Source organism: Lepidochelys kempii, chromosome 19 (genome assembly GCF_965140265.1).
Source record: "Lepidochelys kempii isolate rLepKem1 chromosome 19, rLepKem1.hap2, whole genome shotgun sequence".
Taxonomy (NCBI): domain Eukaryota; kingdom Metazoa; phylum Chordata; order Testudines; family Cheloniidae; genus Lepidochelys; species Lepidochelys kempii.
This window is the reverse complement of record NC_133274.1, coordinates 2948775-2958116: the sequence shown is the minus strand read 5'-3', so window position 1 is coordinate 2958116 and position 9342 is coordinate 2948775. Positions and strand designations below refer to the sequence as shown.

The window sequence follows — 9342 nt, the reverse complement described above, 5'->3', positions numbered from 1 at the left end:
GTTCTGCAAAATGAACTTAGAGCCTGATGTTGCTGACCCTCAAATACAGTCCCTGACAAACCAGAAGTTTTCTCTGCCACCAAATCCCTCTCACCAAAGAGCACGATTACCCCAAATGGAAGCAGATCATTTGCACTGAAAAGCCCCATGCTTTATTTGGATAAAAAGGGCTTGTCTGAAGTGCTCTGCCATCACTTTTTCACACCATGAGCCTATTGCAGAGTTTTAACAAAAGACACTGTGTCCTCAGTAAGAAGAGGCACAGCTGGAAAGAGTGGGACCTACTGTGTGCTCCATTAGGCACTCCCATTGCTTTCACTTTTATATGCTTCATTCTTTGCTGCTACATACATGTGTTAGCCAGTCAGTCACAGGCTGCACCCCCTCCATCTGCTAGCCTAGCATAGCCCTCACAAGCATCAGTTGGAGGAATGCATGTGTGTCTCAAAAAGAAAACAGCTCCCATGGTGGGTTCTCTTTGTGCTCGGTCTCCAACGTTGGTTATGAAACTCAGTCCCATATTTGAAACGCCTGGAGATCTTTTAGCATTTAAGGAGCAGACATTTGCACACAGCCAAATATCCAGCTAAAAACTGAGCGTAGAAAGAGTCTCTGAGGGTTGTATGAAAAAGTTATCCACCCTGTGAAAATCTTAGAATGAACCTGTGGTATAAGTAGAGTAACCCAGAGAGTTGTCTCATGGAAAATGGAAATGTAACAACTTAAACAGTCAGTGAGTCTTTAGGAGTAGGAATTTAAAGGGGGCACTAAATCCCTATGAATCCATGACAAGCGCAACAGGCCACAGCAACTGGTCCCTCCAGTCCCTTTGGGAGACTGCGCTGTGGCTCACTCCTCTCCAGCCGGGAGATTGTCTTCAATCCGCTTAACAAATTTCATTCGTATTTCTGTGACGCCATCTCCTTTCAACGTATCCTGGACAAATTTCACATCCACGGCCATCTGAACCTGGGGGACGGAGAAGAAAAACCAAAAGGAAAGTTGCTATGAAGTTAAACTAAAAGCTTCCCTATTAGCTGTCCACCCCTTAAGATAGGGGATCCAAGACACAGGACAGGACATATCATATGGGGTCCTAGAAAGGGCACTAATTACTCTATCAAAGATCATAGGCTTGTCCCCCTATGCCATTGGCACTCAGATACTATTGGGATGGGGCCATATCATTCCCTAGACAGACAGACTTCCCAACAAGAGCAACGGTTGGGATTCTCTTCAGAACTCTGCATTGCTTCTAGAAGACAGAATCCAGCTAACCCTTATCTCCAGGGCATCTACACACTCCCCCATTAATTGAGGCAGAGTTATAAACTTTACTCAGCACAGACCCCTCCCTTTGGACAATACCAGCCAACTGGCTCCTCCAGTTCTATTTTGCTCTTGATATAGATTCACAGCAAGAGAAAACATGAAGACCACAAACTTGCACAAGGGGGTTGAAATGCCTGCAGAAGGCTCCATGTTTTCGTTTCCAGCCAAGATCTCCACAACTCCACCACCCTTCCTAGGAGAGAAGGGAAGCCTCACCATTTCCAGGGCTCCTCGCAGCACCCCACACAAGAGGTTGGAGTAAATAAGAGATGAGTGGTTATCAGGCAGCTCCACAAAATCCACCAGAGGGTTATTTTCCAAGATGAGGGAGAACTCATCGCCTGCTGGGCTCCAGTTGGTGATGCTCGGGGTGATGCCCAGATACATTTTAAATGCCACCTATTGAGTTACATGGAGCAGAGACAAGCAAGTGACCCAAACGGTAGTATTTCCCATTGACGCTGGTCATCAAAGAATCTTAATGAGCTTTGCAAATATTTACTAAGGAAATCAGATCCTTGGCTCCATTGAAAGTTAAGAGGAGTCAGGGACCTAACTTCCTTAGGTGCTCTCAAAAATCCAACCAAAGGCACACACTAGCCCTGTAGTAGGTTAATTTTATCCCCTTCTCACAGGTGGGGAAATTGAGGGGCGCAATATTCCCTCCCCAAGGAAAAATCAAGAACACTATCTGAATCAGATTTTGCCTAATTCAGAGCAGTTTCCATTTCCTTGGGTTATTTTCTCTCCATGTCAGGGTTCCCTCCCTACTCTGAACTCTAGAGTACAGATGTGGTGACCCGCATGAAAGACGCCCTAAGCTTATTTCTACCAGCTTAGGTTAAAACTTCCCCAAGGCACAAATTCTTTGCCCTTGGACGGTATGCTGCCACCACCATGTGATTTAACAAAGAATCAGGGAAAGGACCACTTGGCGTTCCTATTCCCCCAAAATATCCCCCCAAGCCCTTACACCCCCTTTCCTGGGGAGGCTTGAGAATAATATAACTAATTGGTTACAAAGTGACCCAAACCCCTGGGTCTTAGGACAATAGAGAAGTCAGTCAGGTTCTTAAAAGAAGGATTTTATTTAAAAAAAAAGGTAAAAATCACCTCTGTAAAATCAGGATGGGTAACAAAAGATTCAAAAACGCAGCAGAACTTCCTCTAGGCTTAGTTTCAAAGTTACAAAAAACAGGAATAAACCTCCCTCCAGCAAAGGAAAAATTCACAACCAAAACAAAAGATAATCTAACACGCCTTGCCTGGCTTTTACTTACAATTTTTGTAATATGAGAGACTTTTAGGATGGTTTATAGGAGAAGGAGTTTCCTGACCTGATGCTTCTCTGCTTCCCAAGAGAACACACAAAACAAAGCCTTCTCCCCCCCTCCCCCCCCGCAAGATTTGAAAGTATCTTCTTTCCCCCTTGGTCCTGTTTGGTCAGGTGCCAACCAGGTTATTTGAGCTTCTTAACCCCTTACAGGTAAGGAGGAATTCTAGGCTACCCTTAGCTGTATGGTTATGACACCCCTATTCAGGAAACTCTAGTTTGGATACAAAATGATTTCAAAGTCTCTAGTTAAGCTCAGGAAGCAAGAAGCCACAAGATACATTTTAGAATACTATTGGTGCACCATTCATTATCTCACTCTAAATCAGAAGCTGTTCACCTTAACAGTCCATGAACAGCCTGGCTATGATGCTGGGACAGGCATAGGACCAGCACTGGTAAAGGCATGCAAGGCTGTACTTGGAGGATTACCTTTGCAATCACATCTGCAGTTTCCCGGAAGTCATGGCATCTTCCTACATTGGACCGGGCCAGAAAATCTTCTATTAGCCGAACTCCAATGTTGTAGCCCCTGTCAATGCACAAAACAGCAGCAAACTATAGAATTATAACAGCACAGCTCAGCTCCGGAAGATGTTCTAAATCAGTGGCTTGCAAACTTTTTTTTTTTTACTGGTGACCCCTTTCACATAGCAAGCTTCTGAGTGAGACCCCCCTTATAAATTAAAAACACTTTTTATATATTTAACACCATTATAAATGCTGGAGGCAAAGCGGGGTTTGGGGCAGAGGTTGACAACTCGCCACCCCCCACGTAATAACTTCACGACGCCCTCAGTTGAGAACCCCTGTTCTAAATCTGTGCATGAAACTGTTCTCTGAAACTAGTATGTGAAGAGATAAAACAAAATATTTTCCCCTCCTTTTGTAAGTTCCGAAAAAACCACAAGTGAACAGTGTTCAGTCTGCCAGTTGGATTGGGTGCAGAAATAAGAAACAGCAGTTTAAACAGTTCTGCCTACTACAAACTTTCCCAAAGGACTCAAACTCCAACATGTTAACTTACATTTTATCAAGCTGTTTATTGACATCTTCGTCGTTCTCATAATCCTTACACAGCTGAGTGACCAAAGCTCCATAGGTCAGAGTGAAGAGCTCCGAGCTCTAAACAGATTCAAAAGGAATTTACCATCAGCTGGGCAGAAAAATCCTGGGCGCCTTTGGGTTTTGTTCCCACCTTACTTTAGTTGGCCTGGAGAGGGGGCCAGAAAGCTTCCGATTCAAAGGAATCAATTACTACACCAACTCTGGAGAGGTCCCAGATTTCATATTTTAAGGAAACTTTAACCGAACAGTAAACTTTAGTATATTTTAAAATCTTTGGGGTGCTGCTCAAAGGTGATAAACTAACTGCCCCAGAGACAGAAATCTTCCATCTCCAGCATATGAACCACATGGGCAAAGGCAAAGCACATTCCCTGCACTGCACCCAGTACACACTGCACTCCCCACTATGTGTCCAGCCCTGACTTGAAGGAGTCATCTGTAGGGCTGTTCAGTCTCCATTGTCATTCAATCCTTAGCCTCTCTGGTGACTACCAATTAGTGTCTCAAGATCATAATCAGAACACGCCATTAAGAACTGGAGTGAGACCTCCAAGTCGTTTCATACAGAGCACCAAATAATCACTATCATTGCAACCATTTACAATTACTAGCAATGTGAACTAGATTTGGACTGGTGACTTTTACAGAGGTGATAGTGTACATATCCCATAAAAGCCCTCAACCTCTGTTATCCATATTTTCCCTGTGTCACGTTTGCATTGTACTTCTCAGATTCCACATGCAGTTCCCTTCATTAGAACATAAAACACCTGCATTCATAAACTGATTTATTTATTTTTTGTCAGTATGGTAGTTACATCCCAGCCCCAAGGTGATTTGTCCACAGCACATAATTTAACACAAAAGGCTTTATCTGCTCACGAAGACCAGGACTGGAACAGCAGGGACTGTTTCAGGTCAGGACTGAAGTACACTGGTATGCAATGCAGCTGTACCCACTATGCCCAATTCTAATCAAGATTATTGTTCTTCCACAAGTGCCAGAATCACACAGAAGATGAATAAAAGAACAGACGCTCTCTCACAGCTGCTACCACTATATTTCCTGAGCCCAAAGTGATTAAGACATGGTTATTGTTTTCTTAGCAGCCATTAATCAGAACAGCAATTGATTACAAATTCATTCTCTCCTAAGTGACTGAAAAATAAAAGCAAAGAATCTACACGAAAGTTAGTTTTTCACATTATCTGAAATAAATGTAATTACTTGAGGAGACACGTTATTTTTAATATTAAGACTTTGGGTTTCATTTTTTGCAGCTGTTAGAAATATCATGGAAAGTCTAGTCTCAAATTAAGTAGCCTATCACCTACCATGAGATGCATAGATGCAGAAGGTGAAATGAATGGCAAATACCAATACTACAGAATGAAAGCAGCAGGCAGGCAGAACGGAAGGGAAAAGAGACAACATCAGAGTTAAGTGACAGGTTTCAGAGGAACAGCCGTGTTAGTCTGTATTCGCAAAAGAAAAGGAGTACTTGTGGCACCTTAGAGACTAACCAATTTATTTGAGCATGAGCTTTCGTGAGCTACAGCTCACTTCATCAGATGTTTACCGTGGAAACTGCAGCAGACTTTATATACACACAGAAATCATGAAACAATACCTCCTCCCACCCCACTGTCCTGCTGGTAATAGCTTATCTAAAGTGATAAGTGAGAAACTGATCACACCACCTTCTGAACAAGTTCACACACAGCCAAGTCTGAAACACAGGAAGGAATCACTCAAGGAGTAGAACTTGGATTTGTTAGAAGTTATAGAGTATTCTGTCCTGTCATTAAGACCTAATGTTAATTAACAAGGTCAACAATTGAGAGAATACACATCTAGGCTCTCCTGTTTGGTTAAAAAAGAATTAGCGAAACCAGCAGAAAAGCCACTAGAATTACAGCTCTATACAGCTGGCATATATTCTTTGTTTAGCATTTACAATGCTAAATTCATCACTGAAAGTCAAAGATTAAGATGCTCTCAGTTTATATTACTCAAAAAGGACAGGACAGAAGGCTCCTTTAACTCAGCTGGTATAGTCAGGAACCTGGGGAAAAAATTAACCAACATGCCAAAAAGGTTAAATTATTGTTAAGAACCATATCATTTTAGTGAAGTCACATGCCTGGCAGCTGGACAGAGCAGTGTGTGAATAGATGGAGAAAATCCAGCTGTTACCAGTCCAAAGTGTTTAAATTAACTGCATCCTGTCATCAAGCTTTCATCTACTGCTATCAATCTGAAAGAGTGTATAAAAGGAGCCAGCAACTGAAGGGAAGTGGCTAGATGATGCCATTTAGTAATGTTCAAATGTTACAGTCAATGCACCTATACAATTTAAAAATACCTAAAGTCACAGGGATCTGACTTGTAGATCAATGCTTGGTTTTTACATAATTTGGTAGACTCAATTTGCCTATCAGCTTTACAGCAAATAGCCTTTTTGTATTTCATTCTCACTTATATATGAAAGCACAGCAAGTTAAAAATTAATGTAAGTTTACTTGGCCTTTTGTACAATCTTCAGTAGCATACTACTACTGTGGTAACAAGAGTGTTTGAATGCTAATTAAACAAATCTAATGCCTTAAACACAAAGCCATGTCCACACAAGAAAAAATGGAGTCAGTGGCCGACAAAGGGGGTCTGCAACAGATGGAGCTCAATTACTGCCAAGTACAGACAAACCAAATTCAGCATCTGCACCCATTGCTGAACCCTGCAAACTGCAACAGATATTCATCCTAGTGTAGAAAAGACTGAGGGAGAAAATAACATCAATGAATGAAGTCCTATTTAAGTCAACGAGCCACATTTACTTGTGACTTAATGGAGTTATCATATCAAGGATGGATGAGCTTGGCTCCATTTATCTTCACGTTGAAATTTAAGCTCTATACCTTTGCTCCTCATATCTTTCAAAAAAGAAAAGGAGGATTTGTGGCACCTTAGAGACTAACAAATTTTTTTGAGCATAAGCTTTCGTGAGCTACAGCTCACTTCATCGGATGCATACTGTAGCTCACGAAAGCTTGTGCTCAAATAAATTTGTTAGTCTCTAAGGTGCCACAAGTCCTCCTGTTCTATTTGTGGATACAGACTAACACGCCTGTGTTCATCTTCTAGTGTCATCTGGAGTGGTAACACGAAATAAGATTATAGACAGGCAAGACCCAAATGTGGCCTAACCTTTTCAGAAGGGCAACGTGTGATATGTACTGTGCAGTTCAAAGGCACATTTCTAAAAACATGAAAAAAGAGAGCCTTCCTGCTCTTAGTCTAAGGAAGCCAGGACTTTGCAGCACTACTACCACACAGCATTACTTCAGCTCCTTACACTGTGGGTGTTGCTCTAAGGATTAGGATAGCTGTGGTTTAAGCCAGATAACTCCCCACATAAACATTAACACAAGCCCCTAATATTAGCTCACAGAACATCCACCACTGAGCTCCGAACACCGCAGCAGCAGCCTCCATCACCGCAGAGTACACGTTGGGGGGACACTGCAGGGATCCGGGGGGGGGGGTCAGGAATTAAGGCATCCCAGAGGTTTAGGGATGCCCCAGACTCACCCCCCCCCGGCCCCGGGATGGCACAAGCTCCCCGTGCCCGGCAGGATGAGCCGGGTTCCTGCCAGCAGCTTGGCGCCGGCCCAGAGGCCCCTTCACCCCCCCAAGCTCAGAACCGTTTGGGAACCCCACGGGCGGACACCGCCCCCCCCCGCACTCCAGGCCCCCCACGGGCCGGACACCGCCCCCCCCCGCACTCCAGGCCCCCCACCCCCCACGGGCCGGACACCGCCCCCCCCCCGCACTCCAGGCCCCCCACCCCCCACGGGCCGGACACCGCCCCCCCCCCGCACTCCAGGCCCCCCACAGTCCGGACACCGCCCCCCCCGCACTCCAGGCCCCCCACCCCCCACGGGCCGGACACCGCCCCCCCCCCGCACTCCAGGCCCCCCACCCCCCACGGTCCGGACACCGCCCCCCCACTCTGAGATAGCGCGTCCCCCCGCACTCCAGGCCCCCCACAGTCCGGACACCGCCCCCCCCCGCACTCCAGGCCCCCCACCCCCCACGGTCCGGACACCACCCCCCCCGCACTCCAGACCCCCCACGGGCCGGACACCGCCCCCCCCCGCACTCCAGGCCCCCCACCCCCCACGGGCCGGACACCGCCCCCCCCACTCCAGGCCCCCCCCCCACGGGCCGGACACCACCACCCCCACTCCAGGCCCCCCACCCCCCACGGTCCGGACCCCGCCCCCACGGTCCGGACCCCCGCCCCCACTCCAGGCCCCCCACCCCCCACGGGCCGGACACCGCCCCCCCCACGGGCCGGACACCGCCCCCCCCCGCACTCCAGGCCCCCCACCCCCCACGGTCCGGACCCCCCACTCCAGGCCCCCCACCCCCGCAGCTCTCCTCAGCCCCCGCCCCGCCCCCACTTACCATTTTCTTGCTCTCGGTGCCCCGACCGGCCTGGCGCGACATCCTGCCCAGCCCGGTGTGCGTCGGCCCGGCCCGGCCCAGACCCTCCGACCCGCTCAGCCGGCAGCCTCCCGCAGAGCCTCGGGGCAGGGCCTGGCGCGGGGTATGACGGGAACTGGAGTCCCCTCGAACCCAGCGCCTCCTCCACCCCAGCGCGGCCTCTCCGCCCGGAGAACTACCACCCCCACAAGGCACCGCGCGCCGCCCTCGGGGCATGCTGGGAACGAGAGGGGAGGGGGAGGGAGACGTTCCACTCCCAGCAGGCCCTGGGAGAGCAGCGCTTGACTCAACTGCAGTTCCCAGCATGCCCTGGGAGAACAGGGGGCTGCGGAGACTACAGCTCCCGGCATGCCCTGGGCGGGCTCAGGGTGGAAGGACTACAATCCCCAGCATGCCCAGCCACGGCCAGCCTGGCCTCTAGGTGGCACGTGGGGAGCAGGCTGCAGGGGGGGGGCAGCTGCATCCCCTGCCCTGTGGCCTTCGGGACGTGGGGTGGCGCCTGGCCCCGGGCCTGCACCCAGCCTGGCCCGGGCCCTGGAGCGTGGGCAGCCGCGCCAGGGGCTGGGCTGGGGTCAGTGCCCCCCCGCCAGGTGGGGCAGAGCCATCTCCCCAGCACGGGAGCCGGGCCGCGAGCCCCCTGCAGAGAGGGCACAGGGGCGTCCGGCTCCTGGCTGGGATTACGCTCCTTTGGCAGGCCAGCCGGGGAGCTCCCCGCGACCGGGAGGCGGGCATGGCTGGCACCTGTCTGGCTGAGGGGGGGCCCTGTTGTTCCCTATGAAACTCCGCAGGGCGTGTGTGGCGTGACCCGCCCTGAACCCCGCGTGCTGCTAAATTAACATGCAGGCACAAAACACTGCGGCCCCTCAAGCGCTCAGGTCTCACGCAGGTGTCAGTCCCCCGTCCCCCCCGCATGAATGCGGCACTAGCAACCGTGGGGACAGTGTGTTTATATTCCTGCTGCTACCAGTGTCATTCCACAGTCGCTCTTGCAACTGGCAGGAGGCAATTCACAAAAAGAGGGCGGTTTGTTTGCAGTTAAATCTGAATCAACATGGATTGGAGTCCTCAAAGTGCAACGGACTGTTTTATGTTACTTAGA

At 49.1% G+C, this 9342-nt stretch overlaps 1 protein-coding gene across 1 annotated transcript; it reads right to left on the bottom strand.

Annotated features, from left to right (window-relative positions):
• Positions 1-211: 211 nt before the first annotated feature.
• TRAPPC3 (trafficking protein particle complex subunit 3) lies at positions 212-8372 on the bottom strand. Its single transcript, XM_073317467.1, has 5 exons — positions 8205-8372; positions 3693-3790; positions 3098-3197; positions 1549-1731; positions 212-969 (listed from the first exon to the last, which is right to left on the bottom strand). The coding sequence occupies exons 1-5, from the start codon at positions 8244-8246 to the stop codon at positions 850-852; spliced, it is 543 nt and encodes a 180-aa protein (XP_073173568.1). The 5' UTR covers positions 8247-8372; the 3' UTR covers positions 212-849.
• Between the last annotated feature and the right edge of the window lie 970 nt (positions 8373-9342).